The sequence below is a fragment of the Tenrec ecaudatus genome, chromosome 8 (genome assembly GCF_050624435.1).
Source record: "Tenrec ecaudatus isolate mTenEca1 chromosome 8, mTenEca1.hap1, whole genome shotgun sequence".
Taxonomy (NCBI): domain Eukaryota; kingdom Metazoa; phylum Chordata; class Mammalia; order Afrosoricida; family Tenrecidae; genus Tenrec; species Tenrec ecaudatus.
In genome coordinates, this window is record NC_134537.1 from 45,707,812 (window position 1) to 45,733,953 (window position 26,142).

The window sequence follows — 26,142 nt, forward strand, 5'->3', positions numbered from 1 at the left end:
CCCCATAGTGGCCCCCATAGAGACCAAGAAAACATATAAAAATAAACAATTGTTGATCAAAGTGAAACGTCGAGAAAAGTAATATCCTTACTCTCCTCTTTCCACAGCTCTGGAGGGAGACATGCCAAAGGTCTCACCAACACTGACGATCGTATCTTTACCCAGGGAGATATTGACATCTGTATGCAAAGTGTTTACAAACCTGAGGGCAGAGACATTGTTTACAAATCAGAAAAACCTTCCTAAACAGAAACATCTGATAAAGAAAGGTAGGCGCTTGTCTGTCTTGTTGACAATCATAGGCCCCAGTGCTGGCACATACGAGGCAGATTGCTCACAGTTAGCTACATGAATGAATAAATTTCCATGTAAGAAGAAATCAGCGTCAGCTAGCCCTACCGTTCTCCTTCCTGGGAAGGACTTTCTAGCAGCACTACCCTAGCCCGCTCTCCTCCTGGAAGGGCCTCTGTGATGACGACTCTGGGAAGTCTGAGCTTCCTCACTAACCCCATTCCAGTGCACTGGATTTCTTTCTTCTGACGATGGGATTCCTAAGTAAGGTTTGACTACGAACATATAAATAATTATTTATAGATAAATCTATGCTAGTGTTTATATAACACTGGTACCTGATCCTATTAGAAATGAAATCTGCTTTGACTTACTCAAAACCTAGACTCTCAGGCCATATTAGGTTATCGTGATCTCTGGGCTCGCAGACAGTCTTGAACCCTTCCAGAAGCATTTTTCTGTTTTGCTAGCTTTTCCTTGGTCTCTGACCTCTGGGATGAGAAGGGCAGTTCCCTTTAAACTTTTGAATTCTGATTCCTGAACTTTGGATTATCCTTCACTCACCTAGCATTGCCCTTTCACCCTTTCCAAGAGGTACCTAAGGCTCTCGGGCCCAGAGACCCAGAGAAAACTGGTTGTCGCTGTTGTTTTATTTATGTTGAACAAGTCGTTGCTGTTGTTATTATCTGCGGCATAGTCAGATGAAAATCCTTTTTCAGGGAAGCTCACATTTTTTATTTAAAAGTCTCCCCAAAATTGCTAATCTCAACAGCAACCACCTGATCTTAAGGGCTATGGACAGGTGCTTCAGTCTATTTCATTCTCTTCCTAGCAGATAGTGAGTTCTTTGGTGCACCATGCCTTGCTGTCTGTCAAAACCTTCAACCTTCTCTGAATTCAGAACCAGTCTTTTGGCTCCAAATGCATTACCTTTACTGCACCATGATGTTTTTACAAGCATTCATGTTATAATAAATACTCTACTTTCAAAATACAGTTAACAATGATTGATATTCAACTACCGACAATGAAGGCATAATCGTTTGCTCAGTTCTAAATTTCTCTCCAAGGATTACAGAAAAGAAAGTACCACATTGGCAGGGTCCTGGGGCCTTCACAGAGATCATCTTTAATATCACATGGGATATTAATATGATACTATCTACCCTCCCCTGTTCTAGAAACCCAGGCCCCTGACAATCCACTGTTTCGAGCATGTAGAATGTGAGACATCTTCAACTGAAACCACATACATCAAGAGAACAGAGGATTCAAGGCCTCCCTGACATCCCACCTCACAGTCGTTGCAGTGGTCTTGTTTCCAACATTCTGCACCTACAAGAGAGGAAAGTAAAAATCAGTTACAACTGACAGCAGAGAACCCATAGTCGGACATGTTAATTATCAGGCAAGCCCACTGAGAAGATACTCCTAAAACCGGTTACTCTCACTGGGAGATGACAGCTTGGAATCCAGGGAATTCTTCCACTTACCATCACACTGGAGACATTTTCTCCATTTCCATGAAGGATCAGACTGTACCAACTCTTTTCCTCCAAAAAATGCTCAGTGTAAACAGAGAGGTTTTGATATTCCAAGAGGAAGTGTAAATCCTGTTTTTTCGCATTCAGCTGCAGTTTGAAATGGTGTGGTGTTTTCTGAGGAATAAGCCATTGTCACAGTTAATTTCTATCCCATCTCGAATATCACAAACTCAGCATTCTAGGAAGAGGACAGCTTTCTTAGATTCTTTCAACATTACTCTTTGACCTAGTAATTCCACTTCTAGAACTTTATTCTAGGAAATAATTAAAGATTTATATGTAAGGATATTGCTTTAGAAAAGAAAACTCACTCCCATCCAGCTGATGCCAACTCATATTGACTTTATGGGACAGGGTAGAATTGCCCCTGTGAGTTTCCAAGACTGTAAATCTTTATGGGAGTAGAAATTCCTGCTGTCATCCTCCTGGAAACAGCTGATTCCAAACTGCTGACCTTCCAGTGAGCAGCTCAAAGCGAAACCATAAAACAAGCAAACAAACAACTCCTTGAATCGAGTCAATGCTGACTCCTGGGGGCTCCACCGGTGGGTTTCTGAGACTGTGCCTATCTCTGAGACTAGAAAGCTCCCTCAGAGCTGCTGGTGGTATCGAACTGCCAACCATGCGAATCTCAGCCCAACACGTAACCACAACACCACCAGGGCTCATATAGAGGTATATAAATAAATACAGGAAATTTTAAAAATAAATTCTGATAAATCCATGGACGATTGTTGCGGTTGCTGCTAGGTGTGATTGAACTGATACTATGTGCAATAAAATGGATGGCTTCCCAGTCTTGCACCATCTTGCCCATAATAGTCACTGTGTTTGCAGAAGAGTCACAAGGAAGTCAGTCAGGGTGCAGTATAACACTGAGGAAACACACAACATTCCTCTAGTTCTTTAGTGCTTCCTTCCCCTATCATGACCCCAGTTCTACCTTACAAATCCAGCTAGACTGGAACATGTACACTGCTATAGATAAGAGGGTGGATGATACCTTCAGGACCAAGGGTGTGAGGGACGATGCTGGGAAAGTGGAGGGTGAGTGGGTTGGAAAGGGGGAACTGATTACAAGGATCCACATGTGACCTCTTCCCTGGGAGAGGGACAGCAGGGAAGGGGGGAAGGGAGACTCCGGATAGGGCAAGATATGACAAAACAACGATGTATAAATTACCAAGGGCATATGAGGGAGGGGGGAATGGGGAGGGAGGAGGGGAAAAAAAGAGGACCTGATGCAAGGGGCTTAAGTGGAGAGCAAATGCCTTGAGAATGATTGGGGCAGGGAATGTATGGATGTGCTTTATACAATTGATGTATGTATATGTATGGATTGTGGTAAGAGTTGTATGAGTCCCTAATAAAATGTAAAAGAAGAAAAGAGAAAAAAATGATTAGGGCAAAGACTGTACAGATGTGCTCTATACAATTGATGTATGTATATATATGAACTGTGAAAAGAATTGTATGAGCCCCAATAAATTGTTAAAATTTAAAAAAAAAAAAAAAGTTCTCGCCCTTTCACGAAGATGGCGCTGAAGGCAAAGAAGGAAGCTCCTGCCCCTCCCAAAACGGAAGCCAAAGCAAAGGCTTTAAAAGCCAAGAAGGCCGTGCTGAAAGGCGTCCACAGCCACACAAAAAAAGAAGATCCGCACGTCACCCACCTTCCAGCGGCCCAAGACCTTGAGACTAAGGAGGCAGTCCAAATACCCTCGGAAGAGTGCCCCCAGGAGAAATAAGCTGGACCATTATGCCATCATCAAGTTCCCTTTGACTACAGAGTCTGCCATGAAGAAGATCGAAGATAACAACACACTTGTGTTCATTGTGGATGTCAAAGCCAACAAACACCAGATCAAACAGGCTGTGAAGAAGCTCTATGACATTGACGTAGCCAAGGTCAACACCTTGATCAGGCCTGACGGGGAGAAGAAGGCATATGTTCGACTGGCTCCTGACTATGACGCTTTAGATGTTGCCAACAAAATTGGAATCATCTAAAGTGAGCCCAGCTGGCTAATGCTAAATATAAACTTATATATATAAAAAAAGAGTTCTCGACATGGAATCCAGGACAGATATACCTCTCAGGAACCGTAATGGGAGTAGTGATACCATGAGGGTAGGGGGAAGGTGGGAGAAGAAAGGGGAGAAAGGAGGAATGGATCACAATGATTGACATATAACCCCCTATCCCAGAGAGACAAACAACAGAAACGTGAGTGAAGGAAGACAGCTGACCCTGTAAGATATGAAAAAAAAAATCTATTGTTTATCAAAGATTAACAAGGTGGGAAAGTAGGAGAGGGAGGGTAAAAGAGGAACTGATACCAAGGGTTCAAGTAGAAAAAAAAGAAAATGATGATGGCAATATATGTACACATGTGATTGCTACAATTGATGTATGGATTGTTATAAGAGCTGTAAGAGGCAGGGGGGAAAAAGAGCTGTAAGAGCCCCCAATAAAATGATTTTCTTTTAATTCTAACAGTTATAAAAAAATTAGTGACTGTGTTTGAGCCCATTGTTGCAGCCACTCATCTGTCAATTTGTCATCCTATGGTGGTCTGTGTGTTGCTATGATGATGGAAGCTAGGCCAGTGGTATGACAATTATCTGCTGGGTCATCCGCAGTGAATAGGTTTCAGTGGAGCTTCCACACTGAGACAGACTAGGAAGAGTAGAGGCAGGCCATTTCGAAAAGATTACTGGAAACATAATGAGTGGAATATGATGTGACCATTAAATTACATTTTTGAAGATCACCTAAGAATTTGGGGAAATGATTATGATTAATGTTAAGGGAAAAAAACCCAAGATAATACAATACATAGAGTTTGAGAACTCTTTAGAAATTAGTTTGTTTACTCAATTATACCAAAATGCTAACTGTAGTTATCTCTGAGTAGTGGAATTATGGATTAATTTTATAGACATACATACATTACTTTTGTTATTATAAAACTATTTTAAAATAAATGTCATAATATTTACATGAATGGACATGAGAATATGCAAGACAAGCCTTTCCAGAGTGCCTGTGAATTAGGATGCAATTTAAATAATAACAAGTTACAACCCATCGAGAGCTTACAGTTTGCCAGATATTATACTAAGTATTTTACATATAATACTTACTCATCCTTACAAAATAGTCTATGGCATAGAAAGTATTGCTACCTTTCAGATAGGGAAGCTGAAGTTTAGGGATAACGTAACTTGTTCACAGTATTATCGCTAGGAAGCGGCAGAAGTAGGAACCGAATGGAGTCATTTTGACTTAGAAGATCCATGCTCTTAACCACTATATTATCCTGCTACTTCAGTAGGTAAATGCACATAGCTGTGCTGACCATGAAACACACACATACTCTCTGGATGATTTTCTACTCATTCAGGCCCATGCCTCACCTGAAAGGGTTTGATAGACTTCTCCAACAGAGACTTGTTGTTAGCTCCCAGCCCTGTCACCTTCACCTCGTTATCTGCCACATTCAAGACTTGTAGGAAAACTTCCTGGGGACCCATTTGGGAAGGTGCCATTTCCTTAGGACAGAGAAGACATGTCAGAATCACCAACTAATAACCCTTCAGATGCAGTAGGAACATCTATCTCAGTCCTGCCTCTGACAGCCTATCGCATTAATCAAGATGACAACGTTCACTCTCTGAAGAGCACCTGGCTTAGAAACTCTGAAGACAACAAAACGGGGCAAACCCCAGCTCACTGGCACAATGACCAACCCCAGATATCAACCTCTGTGTTTTTTTTATTGAGCTTTCATTTATTTTTCATTATCATGCTTCCTTTCCCAATTGTGGCTACATAGTTTGTCCAACAGTATTTGTTGACGATCTAGCAAGGTGTCATACAAGCTTTTTATGTCAAAGAAATGACTAGCTATCTTGGATTTTTGTGTTTGGTAACCCTCTGAGAATGTACTCGGAATCACTCAGGTGAGAAGTGGACTTCATTTGCACTGGCGCTCCATCCTTTTATCTATTCACATTATCACAAACACTTATTAAATATGCCCTGGTGGCATACTGCAGTACATGTTGAGCTGCTAACCACAAGGTCAGCGGTTTGAAACTACAGGCTGCTCCATGAGAGAAAGACGAGGCTTGCTGTTCTTGTACAGATGGAAAGTCTTAGAATTCCACAAGGGCAATGCCACTCTGTTCTATCGGGCACCTATGAGTCAGAATCAACTCAATGGCAATGAGGTATTTTGGATACAACAGGTGAGGGCCATGACATTTGGTGGTAATAATCTTGCCTTCCATTTGTAAGACCTGCCTAATACTCCTGGGGCGCAGCCCCCACTTGTCTGTCGGTGGAGGCTTGTGTATAGCCGCGATGCTGCACAGGTTTCAGCGGAGCTCCCAAACTCAGACGGACTAGGAAGAAAGGCCTCTTAATGTAATCCCCCAAATCAATCAATCAATGAAAACCCCGATCACAATAGTTGCTCACAGGATTTTCATGAGTTCAAGCTGATTGGACAGGAGCCAGCAACAACACAAAACTGCTATTCTGTGTTGGTGATGCAGTGGTTTACTTCATGTTGGGTTGTTAACTGCAAGGCGGGCAGTTCAAACCCACCAGCCACTCTTCAGGGAAAAGATGAGACTCTGTTCCCATAAAGATTTATAACTTCAGAGACTCACGGGGACAGTTTTGGTCTGTCCTATAGGGCCACTATGAGTCAGAATTGACTCCATGAGAGGGATTTTGTTTTTTCTGGTTTGGTGCTGTGCCTGAAGACCCCATGTGGCCTAAACAGTGAAGAGCTAGCTAGGTTACCAACCAAAGGGCTGCTGACTTGAGTCCATTCCCTAGAAGAAAAACTTGATCTGCTTTCACAAGGTCACAGTCATGAAAAACATTTGGAGGATGCATCTACTCAGACGTACATGAAATGGGGGGGCTGCAAAAAGTCCCTTTATCTCACTGAATTACACATGTGGAAGCTGTAGAATTGGAGAATATTTTGTTGTGTATATTTGTGCCACAATTAGAAAAGGAAAGAATTGCATGAATAACAATGAGTCTAAGGAAGAAGAACACGTTCTGGAATTGAATGCGGTGATAATTGTACAACTCTTCCCGATATGACTGAACTATTGAATTGGATGAAGTGCTAATTACACTGGTTTGGGTTTGTGCTAAGTATCAGAGAGTCGAGATGGAACAAGACAGATGTGGTCCGGCTCCTTATAGACTTGGGTCTATTGAACTCACATATATTTTTATCTCTATGACTGCAGCAACTGCAAATGCCAAACATGCTAGGATCATACCCACAGCCATTTTCCTAATGGATCTGCGGAAGAAAGGGAGAAGCAATTATATCTAAACTTTATGAAGGATAAGATTGAAAACTCCTTAGCCAATGATTGCAGATGTTCCCAATTTGGTCCCCAATTCCTTTGCAAAGCATTTCCCGGCCTCCCCCCCTCCCCCATCTTTCTTGATCCCTTTACTTCAGCCAACTGGACCACTCTTCTCTGAAACATGCAGCTTCTTTTGTACATTATAAAGACAAATGTACAAACTCTACCTTTGCTTATTGTGTCCTTTCTACTCATTATACCATAATAACAAAAAAAATGGTAATACAGGTTTAAAAAACCGATTGCATACACATAGTCCAGATGTATAAGACACTATCCATGCATGACTTCATTTTATACTGTACAAAAGTCTTTCCTGGTTCTGCCAGCAGGAAGGCCTCTTCCTTCTTTTAATCCCCCTGGCACTTTGAGCTTCTCTTTTTAAGGGACTTAGATATTTTACCTTGTGACATATTTACACCCGCCTATGCGCTACTCCCTTACTAAACACTAAGCTCCTCAAGGGCGAGATATGTGCCTGACTTACACTTACAACGCACTTGGTGTTAACTCGATCAAACCTGTTCAATGAATAAGTAAATGACAAAAGACCATTTAAATAAAGTAGTCAGGAAAGTGTTGCCAAGTTAGTGATGAAAAGAGACTTGAAACAGCTCTCTGTCGAGTTTTACAATAATTCTATCCCCCACTTCTACAAGGTCCCAGTGATGCCTACACCCCTTTCCCTCAAAATCGCACCCTTGGGTGTGCAGTCATGGCTTGGACTCTGTAACATGAAAATTACTTAGATCGAGCCCCTCTCCTCCAGTACTAGTAGGTACTTAGTCGAACATGGACAAAAAGGAGCAGATAAATGCTAAAGTAAAATCACTCATCACTAAGTAACAAAGTACTGGCATTGAGTCTTTGTAAGATGGGGAAAATGAAATCAATCATCACTAAGTAAAAAAGTACTAATATTGGATCTTTGTCAACCAGGGAACATTTGCAATAATAGTGGTACAGTGAACACTTACGAGAAGTGGATTCCACACTTGGAGACCAGACGATAAACGCCAAAGTCAAATACGGGGATGAAGACAAGAACCAAAAGAGGATTTAGTACCTGTAACACCACGATAAGGAGGACTAGTTATAAGTGTTCTTCTACCACTTGCTGGACATACGCTCACACGTCACAAACTTTTAGCATACTTGGTTCACAATGACCCCCCCATTCCCCCGGTCCTTCCCACCCAAGAACCTACATCCTTGATGTAACATCTTTGCTCCCTAATATCACCAGTCTTGTTCTGAGTCAAAGCTCTTCTGACAATCATATTGGTACCTCTTCCACCCTGTTTTCAGTCTCGTTCCCAGTTCCATGGTTCAAGGGGAAGATACCACAGAAGAAAGGAAAGAGAGCTAGTAGAATCAGGGATGGATGGACACAGGATTAAGAATAGAACTGAGAGTCATCAATTAGCGGAGATTCTGATTTTCTTGCTCAGGCAACGCAACCTTAAACTTGCACTGACAATCGTTTCTTTAAAGTACTTTGGAATGGAAGCGCTCCCATGCTGGCACTTTACCTGCGTCTTCCCGAGAATGGGGTAGGAACGAATGATTGAACAGGGGACATGAAGGAGAAGCTATGGGCTTCAAAGAGAACGGTTTTTATGGTGGGTACTCCTCAGCATACCAAGAACACAGCATCAACATATTGTTGTTAGTCTTACTAACTACAGGAAGGGGTATCGCTAAGGACAGAAATAGGTCTGCGTAGCTATAGAGAGGAGACTTACTTGCATCTGGTCAGGCTGAAGCACAAAAAAACCCTGAAATATTATAATATATAACATTTAGTGTGTGACAGAAGATGAGAAAAGATTACATTAACAATATTGCAGACTTCCAGGTGAGACTCACTCAGAGCAAAACCCGTCAGATTCAGGAGCACTCCCCTGCCTGTCAGGGTACTGGGTGCAGGGGAGAGGGCGGAAACAGATTGGACATGGCTTCTGGCTGTTTGCTGGTGGCAAGTGGACCTAGAGAGAGGATTTTCTTCTCTAGACTATGGTTTCCTTAGCCTGAGAGGGAACACAGCCCGTGTGTTTTATTTATCTCAGGAACTGGAGTTGGAGATGGTCTTGAGGGCAGAGGACGAAGAAAGCATCATGGTTAGGGGGAAGGCTCCCTCCACCGAACAATGCTTTCAAAAATGTCATCCATGAGCTAAAAGAAGGATTGCCCTGGTAGATCCCAGAGTAATAAAGAAAGTATAATAATGTTTGCAGGACTGGGTGACACAACCTTCGCATCACCTCGCTTTGCCCTTTCAAACCAGAAAGAAAAAAAAGAAAGAAGTGATACAATAGTCTATGTAGGGAAGCAATTAAGAGAATCGATGGTACCTTATTTGAGTGGGCCAAAGAATGGAGATGGGATAAAGAGATAATTATATTTACAATCGTCCCATCCTTTTCATTTCTGTGTACAAACTTTCTCACTTCCTGGTCCTCTGCGGTGACGCATGCCTGAACAATAGGACTAATTGTGTAGCAAAACCAACCAAACTTTCCAGATCTGAGCTTAGATTTTCTTTAAAAAAATCACTGTACTAGATCTATATAACTTCCTTTATTATACTTCTAATGATTCCTTGTATATATTTAAATATCTCCCATCTTTACATTCCTGTTCTTTGTCTAAAGACAAAACTCTGGTTTTCATTTCTAGCCTAGCTTCTTTCTCCGTTTACTCAGTGCCTTCAGGCTAAGAATGTCTCTTTTGTGATCTTAGGTCAGTTTTCAGGCAAAAACACAAAGAAATGACTTTTCTTAATGTGAACGATAGGGAACTAATAGACGTCGCCGGAAATTATTTTCTACTCACCAAATTCCCATCCATCCTGGTGGCTTGCAAGGTCCACCGTGAGCCCTAGGGCAACCAAATGTTATTATGAGAAGTTGCTTTCCTGTGAGACTCAAGGCTGAGAGAAAGACTAGCTTTCAAGAGAGTTGTTCTTACCTGCTGATCCAAAAGAGCCCAGAACATGGGCAGGGGGATGTAAAGGAACAGCACCCTGGTCAGCGCCTTCACATCCCTAATGAGCTCCTTCTGCAAGAAAGGGAGTTCAGTGTGCTAAAGGTGCCACACGTGGCTTGCTGGCTCTCAGGAGACCTAGACGTACACCAGACCAGTGAGTGAAGAGGCTACATGCAGGAGAGGGCATCGTCTGATAAAAGGACAGACTCCACGGAGCTGTAAGATGTTCCTACACTTCCAACTTACTGGGTACTTCTCAGCCGCCCAGTCCAGCCAGTGCTGTCTCCTTGGAATGCCTCTCGAACGGCTCTTGAAACGGTTGGAAAGAGCAAACTGGGGAAGAATAGAGACATCAGAGGAAAGACAAAAGGAAACCAGCCTCTGTCTTGGCCAACTTCTTATACCTTCTCTCAAGCACTCTTTGGGTGGCTTACTCGTGAGTCATTGAATTTCAGAATATTTCAGGTATCATTTTATCATCCTATTTTCTGGTGATACCAGCCACACGCGTGCTCAAAAGTACATTAAGAACACCATGTTTTCATTTCATGGCTGAGTACATAAGAACAAAGGGAGATCGATTAATCTCAGATTGGCAAATGCCACTGAGCAGAACAGAGGTCACTGAAAAACGGATACGCGCGTTTGAAGGTCCACAGTCTCATCCAAGCATATCTTTCTCTACTCAAAAGTTAACAAGTGGCGGCCTTACCCAGACACATTTGATCACTTGAGCCAGTATGATTCCTTTAGGAGGTGGTTTTATGTACATCTTGCTTCCCATTATAAATACAACTGCAGTTGAAACACAAACAAAGTTGTTCAATTCCATTTAGCATATTCAGTACGTCAATATATATATATAACAGAGTCTTGATATGTGAGAGTGGACAGCAGATCTCATAAAGACTTACATTTCCTGGTGTGGAATTGTGGTATCCACAAAAAAAAACAAGTTCACTGTTAAGGGAGATGCTTGTTGATTCTTTCACTGAATCTCACCAAAAAAATGGAAGTCATCTTTGACTCTCTACTCTCTCTTTTTGCATCTAATGGATATGCCACTAACTTTCATTCATTCTCCCTTTAATATATTTCCTACCTGCCCTCACTCTGCCATTACCACCGCTACCTCTATTGCTCAGGACCTCGCAAAAGACTATTAGAATGATCCCCTAAACTTTCGCAATTCCTGGTCTCTCCCTTTTCTAATCCAATGCCAAATTAAATTCTTCTTCCGGGATTTAATAAATGCTAGCATAAGTTTATTAAGATGTTGATGGTTATTATTTTCACTATAAATGTTAAAGGTTTACTTTATATATGAATACATATTAAGCATGTATAGACTGTGGTGGTTGAATTTTATGCCAACTTGATAGCACCTGAGTGGAGGTGGAGGTGGAGTCCGACCTGTCAATCAGGTAGTACTCTGGTGATACTTTCTTGGGGGTGTGGTCTTTTTATAAGAGAAACAATGAGAATTGTTTCCTCTGACCCTTCACTCTTCCAGCTTGCTGGGATTCTGTGCCTGTCTCCATGGGAAGTCTCATATGGATCACTGACCCTAGGAGCCAACCTGGGAATGGTCGGTGGCCTGCTTTGTTCCCACCGACCTTGGATCCACAAGACTGCATTTACTGGCCTATGATCTCCCCGCCTCCCGCCACACAAGTCTGCATTATCAACCTGCAGCTACATGAGTCTGAAATGGAGGGTTCTGGAATACATTGGACCCATGAACTTGATTTGGATTGGGCTGGGATGCCTTCTTGATATAAAATTAGTTCTTGATATAAAGTTGCTACTGATATATAGATGAGTATCACTGGTTTTGTTTCTTTAGATAACCAGGCTAACACAGAGACATTAGAGGAGGTAACTGGGAAAAATATGCACTCGTCCATCCAGAGGCACGTAGGAAGAGAGTGCTAGTTGTCTACTACTGTAGGGGGAGGGGGAGAACCAACCACCAAAAATGCCTTTGAAGCACAGTTCTAATGCTGACATACATCGATCGGGTCACCATGAGTCAGAATCAACGTGATACTAACAGGTATTCGTTCCATTTCACACATGAAGAAATTGAAGATTAAAATATTTATGTAACTTGTACAAGATCACAGAACTAGAAATAACCAGAACCTGGCTTTTGGACCAGAGGCCTGTTGGATTAAAAATATCTCTTCCCTTAACACTCATTCATTCACTTATTCTTACGTCAGACAATGTGCCAGACCAGACTGGGAATAGAAGTTAAAAAGACACGACTCGTGTCCTCAAAGGAGTGTTTCTTAGCCTACAAATGTCCACCTCATGTTTTAGTCTTCAACAGGTCTTCTAGTCTCTAACCACCATTTATCATTCCTAAAAACAAACAAACAAAATAAATTCTGTACCATTTCTATTTCTTGGTTCATTCTGTTTCTCTTGAGGAGCGCTGTTGTGCCAATGGCGCTGTTGTGCCAATTGGCTGTTGTGCCAATGTTGTGCCACTAAATTGCTAACCAAAAGGTTAATGGTTCAAAGCCACAACCCTCTTCATGAGAGAAAAGAAACTGCCAATCTGTTCTCATACAGATTTCAGCTTAGGAAACACGATGGAGCAGTTCCACTCAGTCATCTGGGATGTCTACTGGCACCCCACAGTGACAAACCATAGCTAATTCAAGATCAATATTATGTTCTTATTTTCCCTTTTCCAAATTACCAATAGTGAGCTGGTATATATAATTATGGAAGTGTTATTTTTTCAACTTTATAAATTCAATTAAAATCAATGGGGAGACCATATTAGTACTATCCCAGATATACTTTCTCCTTAAGGAACTTCCCTTTTCCAGTACGAGATTCTTCCAGTAGATAGTCTAGCAAGCATAACTCTCAGTAACCAATAAAGCAAAACAAATCTCTTTGTCAAGTTGGTTCAAGCTCATGGCACCCTTCCAGGACACAGTAGAGCTAGCTGCCTTATAAGATTTCTTAGGCTGTAAGCCTTATGAAAAGGAGTCCTGGTGGTGTGAGGAGTAACACAGTGGGCTGCTAACCACAAGGTCGGCAGTTTGAAACCACCAGCCACACCTGGGGAGAAAGATGAAACTTTCTACTTCTGTAAACAATTAGTCTTAGAGACCGACAAAGGCAATTCTACTCTGTCTGTCCTATAGGGTTGCTGTAAATCAAAATTAGCACAATGGCAGTGAGTTTGTTCATTTTGCACCTTTATGGAATCATTAGCAGGTCTTTTCTTCCATGGAGTCGGGGACTCAAGCCAAGTCTCCTTCAATGGCCAAAAACTTTTCCCAGTCTCCATACACAACAGAATTCTTGAATTTCCTTACTTTTTCCTTTTCTTTAACTTTATAAATTCTCTATTCTTCCCACTCTATCACTCCCCCGCCCATTCATCTTCTCAGTTTCCCCAAAGCATCTCCAAATATCACCTTTTACTACAATGTCATTCTTAGTGTTGATAAAAATGATAGGTCAAGGGAAGGGTACTAATCTTTGAAGTCAAGTGGGAAAACAGAGAGGCATGAGGCATATAGACAAGAGGAAGATTCCGCATACAAGATTGCTCCCGTGTATAGCAATCCTAGAAAGAAGCTATCCGACTTCAGAAATACTTGTCACAATAGTGGCAGGGAGGATAATAAAGGGAAGTTTCTGTAAACGACTCTGAAAAATCACACTTCAGATTTAAACCCACCTAACTGAGGAAGATGAGCCCTGGTAACATAGTAGTGATGCATTTGGCTGCAATCCCGCCAAATTGGCAGTTCGAAACCACCAGCCACTCTCTGGCAGAAAGGTGGTGCCTTCTATTCCTGTACAGTTATGGTCTTGGAAAGTCACTGGGGCAAGTCTACCCTGTCCTGTAGGTTCATTGTGAGTCAGCATTAACTTGATTGCAATGAGTTTTTGAGGAGAACAAAGAAAGATGAACAATTTCCTTCGTCTGGATAATGCTGTCTTCCACTTCACAAAGAAAACAGACATCTTCCCAAGAAAACTCTCACATCTTCCTGCTAATAAATCTACAAATTTCTCTATCCACCCTTCCATTAATTCTTCTATGTATGTTTTCATATTGATACACTGTGTTTATCTTGTAACTTCAAACAATTTCTTTTTTTACACACAAATCAAATACATTTTAATAAATATTTTAAAATTAAAGCACAGGCCATCCGGGGGAAACGTACATTTTTGTTCCTCAGAGTGATGTACTCACTGAGTCATAGTTCTAAATTCCTCTACTACTTTGAAAAAGAACACACGCTACATGATGTGAAAAAGGTCTATTACATTTTCTATTTGCATAACTTGAAAATACTATCCACAAATACATTCTAGTGTTTTCCTCAAAGTAGGAAATGACCCAATGGCAAAAGAAAGCTCAAACCAACTATTTCCTTTCATAGATCTTTTTTTTAGATCATTTAATGGGGACTCTCCTTTCGCATATCTTAAACAGAGAAACTTGTTCTAAATGGAATTGAGAATAAAGGAGCATCTTTTCCTCTAAGCAATGTTTCCCTAACAACTTTTTCTACCAATGTCCACTTTCTTTTTTTACATTTTATTAGGGATTCATACAACTCTTATCACAATCCATACATATATATACATCAATTGTATAAAGCACATCCATACATTCCCTGCCCCAATCATTCTCAAAGCATTTGCTCTCCACTTAAGCCCTTTGCATCAGGTCCTCTTTTTTTTCCCCCTCCCTCCCCGCTCCCCCCTCCCTCATATGCCCTTGGTAATTTATATATCGTTATTTTGTCATATCTGGCCCTATCCGGAGTCTCCCTTCCCCCCCTTCTCTGCCGTCCATCTCCCAGGGAGGAGGTCACATGTGGATCCTTATAATCAGTTCCCCCTTTCCAACCCACTCACCCTCCACTCTCCCAGCCTCGCCCCTCACACCCTTGGTCCTGAAGGTATCATCCACCCTGGATTCCCTGCCTCCAGCCCTCATATGTACCAGTGTACAGCCTCTGCCCTATCCAGCCCTGCCAAACAATTTCTCTTCCAGATTCTTCCTAGTAAGATTCAAATGTGCTCCATACTCACTCTTCAATTCCATGCCACCCTCCAGCTCACACTCTTAACCTCTTAACCACTTCCCAACCGACTCCAATCGAGGATTAGCCTCCACCAACCCATAGAACTAGCTGATAGTGTCATACCAATGACTTCCCTGTTGCTGTATGTAAAGGACAGTTTTCACACTAACATCAATGGCCCACTCAAAAACATTTGTCATGCCGGACCATTCACTTCCGGAAATGTTAGTTTCTTTTTTCTTAGTTTCTTAGTTTCTTTGCTTTTCATCTTTGCTTATCTTTTAAATGCCGTCTTCATTAGAATTCTACCCTAGGCTCTCTTTATACCTTAATGTCTCTTAGTTATCTATTTTTACAGCTTAATTACCACCTATATCCCAGTAGCCCCAGAGCTATAGCTACGGTTCAAACATTTATTCTGAGTTTTAAGCCCATATTTCCAAACAGTCATTTCATCACTCCAATTAAATGTTCTAATGACATCTAAAATGCAACATATCCCAAATGAAAATTTCCAAAGCCTATTATCCTTCATGAAATGTTCACTATCCCAGTTAATGCCCTGTCTACCCATTTGTTCAAACCCAAACCCTAGATTCAACCTTGGCTTTCTTCTTCCTCATTTCACATATCCAATCACATGGTTTTATTAATTCTCCCATTAAAGGGTACAATGGTTTTGTGTGTCAAGTTGGCTCAGTTTTGGTTCCTGATTGGCTAACCACTAGTCTGGTTGCTGTTATGGGTTGGCTACATGTGCTGCACAGTGTAGTTACATGTGATTAAATCAATTGGCCCTGGATAGATTGAATTACCTATCATAATGTATAATGTAATATAATAGCTTTATATTTATCATGTAATCATTGTGATATAATCTAATGTACTACAATCACTCAGTGAGTTGAGGGTCTTGACATACTTGTTACCTGGGGTGTGTTCTGCTACCAGACTAGCAATAGATCTTTGGGCAGAACTTTACTCCATTCTTCACTCTTCCTACTGCTTAGCCTGAGACTCTTCAGACGCAAGCATAGGAGTCTCTAGCTTGTTACCTGACTTATAGATTTTGAATTTGCTAACCTCACCCATTGTTACATGAGTCAATTTCCTTGAAGTAAATCAATCAATGCTCCCCCTCCTCACCCCCATTGTCTTTGATTCCATTATTCCAAAAAAATGTAAGCCCCTCTTTATCACTGGTTCTATTTCTCATTGGGTGACTTCAGTAAACACTTAAGGGGGTGGCAAGTTTTTCATAATCAAGAGAAATATTACCCTTGCCTCACCCTTATCCTAATCCTTTTTCCACATTACAGTCATAGAAACCATTGAGATCTACGCCTTCAACCATCTTTCTTCTATTGAAAATTCTTATAGAGCTCCATTGTCCTCTGGATAAAGTTCCGCTTCTTTATTTGATTAAGATGGCTTTCATTATTTGGTTTCTGGCTATTTTTCTTTCTTATCTTCCTCATTTTATTTTCTAAAACAAAACAGAACAAAACTCATTGCCTTCGAGATAGTTCTGACGCACAGTGACCCTGTAGCCCTACAGGACAGAGTAGAAGTGCCCTCTGGGTTTCTGAGACTACAGATCTGTACAGCAACAGACATCATCATCTTTCGCCATAGAGCAGCTGGTGGGTTTGAACCACTGACCTTGTGAGCAGCTTCACCCACTATGCCAACGATCTTATTTCCTGTAAGGTCTTCAAACACATGACACCATATGCAGTGAAGTAAAAATGCTTGGTGTGGTTCTTCTTTCCATAGTATTTGCAACTCCCACCCAGGCACTGAGTGGAAACATGCAAATAAGTATAGCATCACCAGTGGAGCACATGCAAGATCCCTGTCTGAAGTGCCAGAGACACCAGAAGCTGCATCACCAAGACAGAGTGGAAGAGCCTCACTGAGACCGTGAGTCAGAGGAGAGTTGCTGCCCTGAGAAAATGAAACAGAGTAATTGGCTTCCTAACCCACAGAAAGAGTAAAGTTGAATGTCTTGGGGCAGGAGGCTAGCTTGCAGAAAGGGGTGGCCCACTTGCCAGAGCAGGGCAGAGGCCAAGGGACCAAGTGGATGAGAGGCTGCACCTGGTGCCTGCTGGCATGGCTAAGAAGAGACACTGTGGACAAAAGGAATGTATCTTTAACCTTTTCTGAGTCTGACTTGTGGTTACTTCTTAACTTCCTTAATAAACCCTCACAATTGTGAGTGTGTTCTGTGAGTTCTGTGTGATCATTGCAACACATCGTCAGACCCAGCAGAGAAGGACAGTGCCGTGGGAATGATGGCTGGGGCTAGAAGAGGATAAAGAAGGAAGGAGGGTGGGGATGTCTGACCTCTGCCTCCTAGGAACCATCCTCGGGCAGATGCAGAGTTGGACTCTCCTTCCCCACTGGGTAGCCAGGTCCGACATGACCCCTACCCCATTTCTCACGATCGCCCATCTCCTTTTCTTACACATACTCTGTCCTGTTTCTGTAACGCTTCGATCCCTATGTCTGATTAATTGCAGTTAATCCCTTAGATGTTCTTACTTCAGTCAAACCCCGTTGACATTAAAAGTCAGGCTCTTTCCCATGTGTTCCCATAGCTCTCTATTTGCTTCCTCAGTTGTGACATTGATCATACTACATTTCAAATTCCTGGCATTTGTCTGTCTCTTTTTCCCCAATAGACTGTTATAAGTTCTTTGAGGGCATGGATTTAGTAGCTAATTTACCACTGTGACTCCATTACTTATCACAGAACTTGGAACCTAATAAAATAATAAATAGTTTTGACTAAGCAAGTAAATGAATGAATGAAGCAAAATAGAGGGAAAGGCCAGAGAACTGAGTTTTTCTGCTTCCAGGAAGCTGAAGTAATAACAACAGTTAACACTTCTTTAGTAATATGTAAAACATTTTCATTTTCACTTATAGCATTTTTAAAATTCTGATAATTACTCTGAACTTCAAATATTATTGTACAGTGATGGAGAAAAGGAGACATCATAGCAAACTCATGTCCTAGTGACCCTGGATAGGGTTCCCAGGGCTGTACATCTTGATGGGGACAGAAAGCATCATTTCTCCGGCAGAGCTGCTGGTAGGTTTGAACCTTGCAATTGGCAGTTTGGAGCTTCTCCGACAGCGTCACCAGGGCTCCTAGACCTGGTACTAGTGGGGGAAATGTTTGACTTCGAAAAGAAAGCAGGAAATATATTAGCACAGCACTTCCTGAATAACAGCCTTTCCTGCAATTGGAAACACTGGGTATTTCAATTAGCCCCCTTTTTAGAAACTAATCAGGCTGAACTTTGAGTCTCTGGGTTGCTTTTCTTCTCTTAAGCTTTTCATGTGTTTAGCCTGGATATTTTCCAGGAGGGCTCAGCGTGAGAACAGGTTTCCAGCTCAATGCTTAGGAACAGCCTGATCAAGTTTCCCTTGCCCTAGATTGAGTAAACTAATCGACACAGCGATTCCGCTTCTCTCCCCGGGTGGAACTCTCAGTGCTAAAAAGACAACAGCTTGATCTAATTCCATCAGTATCTGCCTACCTATCCCAAGTCTTTGAGCAATACTGACCAGGACAGACGTTCAACCCAAAGTCTGTTCAAAAGACCTAAGTAATTTTAAAAGCCTTTCAGTTACCAAATGAATAAGTATTATATTAAGCAAGCTAATTTTTATGGAGAAAATTATCTTCTTTGTGTTCTTACATCATGTGATGTAGAACAGTGCGTGTCAACCTTGAGTACATATTTGAATCACCCGAGATTCAAATCGAATCCCCTGAGCTTTATAGATTTTCAAGTCCTGCCTAGCAGAGACCCTGAGTTAATAGGTCCTAATTTAATCGGCCCAAAGATCTGCCATTTTTATAGCTTCTTAGGCTTTGATGTACTTTTACATTTTTTAGGGTTTCTTGTTTCACTGAATTACCTTTTCTCTAAGGGACAGGGAAGACCTCTCACCCACTTTGTGGGTACTGAGTAAAATAGTGAAGTGACGACACACAGTCTTCTTCTTGGGAGGTCTGAGCGGATAATTAGCTTCCTCTTCCTCATTACACTCACCAAGAGCTATCACCATAAGTAATCCTGGGATCCCAAAAGCTAAGGCATAGCAGTCATCCCCAAAACATTGGACATCTCCTGAAAGAAAATGAAAAAGAAAGAAAGAAAGTTTAACTCTGAATCTCGAGTCTTCGGTGCCCTATTCTAGCTCGGCTTTTGAGTTTATAGGCATAGCCATCTCCTTCCTCTCATCACCTAATCCCACAATCCTTTTCCAGGTCTATACAAATCAAGACTCAAAGGAAACCAGAGACACTCTTGTACAGCTTTTTGCTGGCCAGAACACAGCAGGTCCTAACCTCTCAACATGGGGGTGACAAACGTAGAAATCAAGCTTCCAGCATTGATGGAGAGATAGAAGACTGAGAAGTATCTAGTCCGTTCATTTGCCTGGGTGGGGGGGAGATAAAAAGATAAAATCAGTACCAACAATGTGTCTCTTAACTCCACCTCCATCCCAAGATCAGGTTCAGCTGGAGGTATACAAAAAAAGGACAAACTCAGATATCACCTTCACTATCTCTGAACTTCATATCAGATATTTAAAAGCCTCTCTGCCTGACTCCTGATAAAGTTTTACTCACTTTCAAACCCCACTGGAAGCTTCTTTTTAACCTTTCTTTTATATCTTTACCTGGACAGAATTAATCATTCTGTCCTCAATGCCATTGCTGTGCCCTACAGGAATTTATTATAATGCTAATTTCTTCACATTAAATGCTTCTTTCAGTAGGCTATGATTTATTTTAGTGAGGAAATTACATCTTGTTCCTGTTTGCGACAATATCTCTGTAGAGCTGTCATGAAATGAAGCAACTTCCATAGAAGGTTGCTGACATCTCATTTCGTTCTTCTTTGCTTCATTCCGGTACGTTAACACACCAGGCCTTCTCTCTTTTCTTTTTAAATGTGTTTTCATTTCTCTTCTGATCCCTATTTAAGCCTTATTTTATTCTTCTAAATTGTATAGCTCATTATGCATAGAATCTCTTTTGCCAACGGTTGGCTAGCTCTCCAAAGACGGCAAACAAACAGTACATTTCCGGGCAATGGTCTCTTTCATATTTCTACCCTGAAGGCGCTTTACATTGGCCTTCACTCTTAGGCTCTTTGGCAGATGAAGAATATACCGAATGGTCTAAAGAGGAAGAGAACCACAGTGAGACCAAACAGGGAGTGAGAACCCGGAGATAGAGAAAGAGAGAGAAGAAAGTATACTTATCTCGATATAACTAGAAATAGACACAGAAGTCAGAAACCTAAGAAATAGCTACAGAAGAGAGAAGAGATAGACAAGGAGGGAGAATGAACGTTAAGAGAGGAAAACGGAACTTTGGGTTTGTCTCGGAAAGACTGTTCCCCTTATCTATTTATTGTTCCCTCATAATGGACCATCTTCAGCTTACTCTTTTTGGGGGTGGCTGTTTGTGTTTATTTTCCACTAACAGTGAAAAGTATAAAGGAAAAGAGGGAAGGATCAGTCCAATGTGCTCATCTATGGAAATCCATTCTGTTTGATTTTTTTAAATAGTTCTTTTGGCATGTATTTCACACATCATAGAATTTAAGCAGTCAATCATATCAAGAAGAGTTGTACACGTTCCGTTTCGTTTTGATGCATCTTTTGCCCTTTCATACATCAAACCTACAAATGCTCAAATCAGCTCTACACTACCCACCACTTCCTGCTCCCAAAGTCAATAGCCTTTATGTTTGAGCATATCACAAGAGTGAACTCACTGCTTCCAACTCCCGCCCTTTGGAAGCTTTCTCCCTTCAGTCAAAGAGCTGGTTTTGCGGCAGACAAGCTCTTGTCACCACATTTAAACAGAACTGTCAGGAGAACACTTTTCCTTGAGTTCAAGCCCCCTCACTCCCCTGCTTGGCCTGAGGTCATCTGTTTTAACATCACAATGGGGGGGTCTCTAAGTGCCCTTAGGGCAATTCTTGTTTAAAAGACCCCTCTCTCCTTATTAAGAAAAGCCTTTCTTTCTCCCAGGGACAGGAGTGTTCATTCCACATGGCCCCAGCCCCCTAAACTTTACCTAAATATGCTTTTGTTTTACTTCTGTCAATACCACCTACTTAGTGATATGTGAATTTTAAACTTGCTTTTTCTTCTGCATTCTGAATCCTGCCCTCCCTGAGTACTCTAACAGAGGCTCGGCCAGGGAAGACGGGCACTGCAGTGTGGTGGATGGGTCCTTTGAACATCCCCCTGCAGTCTGGGCGAGCCTGATAAACAACAAAGACATCACATCAATCTAATGGGACATGGTAGTGGTCTTCTTTGACTGGAACCCACAATTCCACTGATCTGTCTAGGTAAAGACAGCTATAATATTTCCCCCTGTTCTTGTCTTATCCAGCCAAAGTATCCCCATTTCCTCTAGATCAGTGGATAACGTCAACCTAAACACTCTTGACAATATAGAAGTCAGAGGATTCTTACATGTTTTTCTTCAAACTGATCTCCACCAAAAGCGGCTACGCAGGGCTTGATACCACCCGTCCCCAAAGCTATTAGACTCAGACCAATCACCGCTAGGACTCTGAAATGAAAGATGAATATACTAAGCAGGATGGTCATAAACAACTGTAGAGATGAAATATAGAGCTGAGAGGCAAGCAGGGACAAAGGCCCTTCTCACTTGCTACCCTGAGGGCACTGGGCATTGGCCTTCACTCCTAGAAGATGCTCAGGAGCACTTACAATAGCTTATGAGTCTGGTCCTTCCAGAAAATATGACTTACACGGGAAGATTTGATCTTGAGGACCCCATTTACTCTTTGTGGGAAATACAAGCAGATAGTGGAGGGATACCAGCAAGGACTTGTTCCCGATCTTGTTTAAATCTCAGGGGCACCTTAATAGAAAGAGCTGACAATAGGTCATTCTACCCCACACCTCCAATACTAAGCACAAAATGAAATGTTAAGATTCATCTCACTTGATAGAGAAAGTGCCACTAATTTTTAATGGGACACCAATAAGAGGCATATAATTTCTATTAAATTTCCAACATAATTATTAACTCACAAGATAAGCAAGTGTAAAATCTATTGCTATCAAGGTAATTCTGACTCACAATGACCCTATAGGACTCAGTAGAATTGCCAAACAGAATTCCAAAGATGTAATCTTTTTGGAAGCAGCCCTGGTGGCATAGTACATTATGAATTGGACTGCTAACCACAGGGTCAGCAATTCTAATCAAACAGCCGATCTGTGGGAGAAAGATGAAGTTTTTTGCTCCCATAAAGATTTACTACCTTAGGAACCCAGATGCCAGTTATACTCTATCCTATGGGGCTGGTATGAGTCAGAATTGACTTGAAGACAGTGACTCCACTTCTGTTTTTATCTTAACAGAAGCAGACTGCCACCTCTTTCTCTCTCCGAATGGCTGGTAGGGTTTAATTACCAATCTTTTGATTAACAGTCAAGGGCTTAACCACTGCATGTCCAGAGCACAAGTGTAGGTACATTATACATTAATATATATGACATGATAAACACGGACACATATAACCTACTTCTTGAACAGCTATAATCCTCTCTGTGGATTATCAGCAGACATCAAATCTATTAAATGCTCCTGGATTCAGACATCAATAACATAAGAGGAAAAAATCTATAATAAATATAACCCTATGTTAATGGATATATTCCAAAATTTATTATTTCTACAATGTATTGAAGAAAAACGATTACTGTTTTTTTAAAGGAGTGAGTAGCTGAAGAAATATGGAGGGTGATGAGATATGAATCATCAAGCACACTAAGGATTTTTATTAAGAACATACTAACCAGGCATTCTATAGCCCAACTGCTTAACAACAACCAAAAAAGGAGCTCAGATAAAGTAGGAAAGATTTCAATCGGTCACACATTTGTGGTTTTGTTAAGCCATTTGGTAATAAAACAGGAGGGTGGACGATAAACGAACATGCTTAGTAAGAAAATAAAAGATCATCTGTTGGAAATGCTTGATTTAGCTGTGTAATGGAAGAAGAGGGACCCACCGATTCCATGACTGTACTCACCTGTGCAGGCTCTGTCCCCCCAGCATTGGTATGGCACCCAAAGACTTGATCACATGGCCAAGCACATACACCAAGGAAAGGTAAATGATTGTCCTGTCAAGTTTGTAGACAGAATTGAGACAGCTGGGTCATTACAGAGGCATACCAAGTAATACTTTTCTCAGTACCAGGGCAAGCAGAGTTGGAGGAGGAAAGGGCAGAGGAGGAAAAAATTACCTGAAAAATGCAAATAAAATGAATACTTATGGCAAATAAAGTACAGGTTTTTCTGGCTATCCAAAAGTAGAGCATTCCTAAAAGCCCTTTCATACGCTATTGGTGAGAAGTTAAGAAGCAATTACTTTTTCAAATTTTATCTTATTTCTCCCAAAACCATTTTATTGGGAGATAATACAGATATCATATTATTCCATAGTTCAATTACATCAAGCAATATTGTACAATTTCTACCACAATCAGTTTCAAAAACATTCTCTTCCTTCTTGAACTCCGTGATATCCGCTCCCTCCCCCCATTTTTTTACTATAAAAGGGGATATTACTTATGTCTTACACAGGACAGGACAAGAGAACTATAGACATATGACCTAGATGAAGGAGACCTTTAGCCTGAGTATAGGGTTTTAAAAGGAACAAAGGAGATCAACAAAATTATTACTTAAAGATGGTTGGTGTAGATTAATACATTCTAACTATCAGTGGGATTCTCAAAGTTGGATCAAGGTCATGGTGGGGACATGGCACATTTTTTTTTTTAGACAGAGGCACTTATAATATGGATCCAGGGGCCCCAAGACAGACAGGCCATGATTCATGACTATGGTCATCTCCCTGAAAGACGCAACCAGGTAGGCCCTATGGAAGATTGCCTGGTGGTGGTGGTGGTGGTGGTGGTAGTGTGTATTGTGTGTGTAAGCAACCCACTTTTCAATTCACTCTGTCCAGCGGCAAGACAACTCACCTCCATGGTATCAATTACTATTTTTTAAATTTATTTTTTAATCATTTTATTAGGGGCTCATACAACTCTTTTCACAATCCATACATACCTCAATTGTGTAAAGCATTTTTGTACATTCATTGTCCTCATCATTCTCAAAACATTTGCCTTCCACTTAAGCCCTTGGCATCAGCTCCTCATTTTCCCCCCTCCCTCCCACTCTCCCCTCCCTCATGTACCCTTGATAATTTATAAATTATTATTTTGTCATATCTTACACTGTCTGACGTCTCTCAATCACTATTTTTATGAAAAATTTTTATCGTTACATAGCAATAAAATGTTAGCATCAGAAAGTGACTTGGGAAAGTACATAGGCTATATCTGTGATTTCAAATTGTCTAATGCCAATGCAGAGCATAAAGGGTGAAGGCAGCAAGGAGAAGCTGGAGATGCTAGAAATTTCAAGAAGTAAGTTTCTAATTCTAGATGGCTATCTTTTTAGATTGGCTTTCTAGGTTGGAAAACCCAGTTAACCGAAACTCACTGGCAACCAGTCAGGTCCAAGACCCGAGATAGGATTTCCAAGGTATACATCTTTATGGGGGCAGATAACCCCATCTTTCTCTTGCAGAATGGCTGGTGGGTCAGCAGTCCAAGGCGTATCTGTTAGCATCATTAAAAGAGTCCTTTTTTATGAAGAGGACTTTCAAAAACAAGCAAGCAAATGCACTGCATCGGCGTGTATAATAGATAGTGGGTAAGAAGCTTAGTGACTAATCCAGGGATAATTAACTTCAGGGCACAGGAGTGGGCTTTCCAAGAGACCCAGCGTTCCACTCTAGGGTGTTCTACAGAAGACTCTGATGGAAAAAATAAGCAGGAAGATAAAGTGAAAACCCCTAAGGAGATGATCTACCTTAGACCATTAGAGAGAAAATACACAGAACCTGAATTAAAGAAGGGAAAGTCTGGGTAGGAAAATCAGACCGATAACAGGTTGTTGGACTGACTGAGTGCGATAAAGAAGAAAAGGCTTCAAGAAGTTCACGAACAATGCAATGAGAAGATAATGAATTTTTCGGCTTTTTGAAGCCACATCAGTATAAAGGAGAGCGTGTGCAGGAGGAAAATAGGTAAACTCCTAGGTAATACTTGAAATATTTATTCCAGAACATAGGATTAAATTGTGCTCCTCAAAAACATGTGTTATAAATCCTAGCCGTTATAAATAACAACAACCAAAAAAACCACATACGCACTCACTGCCATTGAGTTGATTCTACTCAAAGCAACCCCAAAGAACACAGCTGAACTGCACTTGTGGGTTTTTGAGACTTTAACTCTTTACGGAAGTAAAGAGCCTCATTCTTTTCCTGGTGGTTTCAAACTGCTGACCTTGAGGTTAGCAGCCCAAACACTACGCCACCCACAGACTGGGAAAAAAAGTCTTTGGCAATGGTATATCAGACAAGCGACTAATCTCTAAACTTTCTAAAACACTTACATACCGAAACAAGAAAAAGAAACGAGTTGAGCATTAACACACACGTCACCAAAGAAGATATTCAGGCATCTAAAAACACATGGAGAAATGCACGTGACTATTAGACAAGAAATAGAAATCAAAACAATCATGAGATCTCACCCAAAACAGGGAACAAATGCTAGTGTGGATATGGAGAGACTGAAATCCTTCCTCACATAGTGCTGGTGGGACTGTAAAGTGGTACAATCACTGTGGAAAGAGGTATGACACGGAATAAAACTAGGAATAGAAATACCATA

General features: G+C 41.2%; 1 protein-coding gene across 2 annotated transcripts in view; it reads right to left on the reverse strand.

Annotated features, from left to right (window-relative positions):
• SLC15A2 (solute carrier family 15 member 2) overlaps positions 1-26,142 on the reverse strand; it is a 47,431-nt gene that overhangs the window by 10,269 nt on the left and 11,020 nt on the right. Inside the window, exons 4-18 of one of the 2 annotated variants that reach the window (XM_075555656.1) lie at positions 23,416-23,508; positions 21,821-21,920; positions 19,668-19,758; positions 19,369-19,446; positions 10,939-11,021; positions 10,473-10,559; positions 10,209-10,298; positions 10,074-10,118; positions 8,984-9,016; positions 8,216-8,304; positions 7,087-7,168; positions 5,253-5,387; positions 1,785-1,949; positions 1,586-1,626; positions 92-202 (exon numbers count right to left, since the gene is read on the reverse strand). In XM_075555656.1, coding sequence (XP_075411771.1) covers positions 92-202; positions 1,586-1,626; positions 1,785-1,949; positions 5,253-5,387; positions 7,087-7,168; positions 8,216-8,304; positions 8,984-9,016; positions 10,074-10,118; positions 10,209-10,298; positions 10,473-10,559; positions 10,939-11,021; positions 19,369-19,446; positions 19,668-19,758; positions 21,821-21,920; positions 23,416-23,508 — 1,323 coding nt within the window. The remainder of the gene's footprint in view (positions 1-91; positions 203-1,585; positions 1,627-1,784; positions 1,950-5,252; positions 5,388-7,086; positions 7,169-8,215; positions 8,305-8,983; positions 9,017-10,073; positions 10,119-10,208; positions 10,299-10,472; positions 10,560-10,938; positions 11,022-19,368; positions 19,447-19,667; positions 19,759-21,820; positions 21,921-23,415; positions 23,509-26,142) is intronic. The other variant, XM_075555657.1, reaches the window with a different exon arrangement.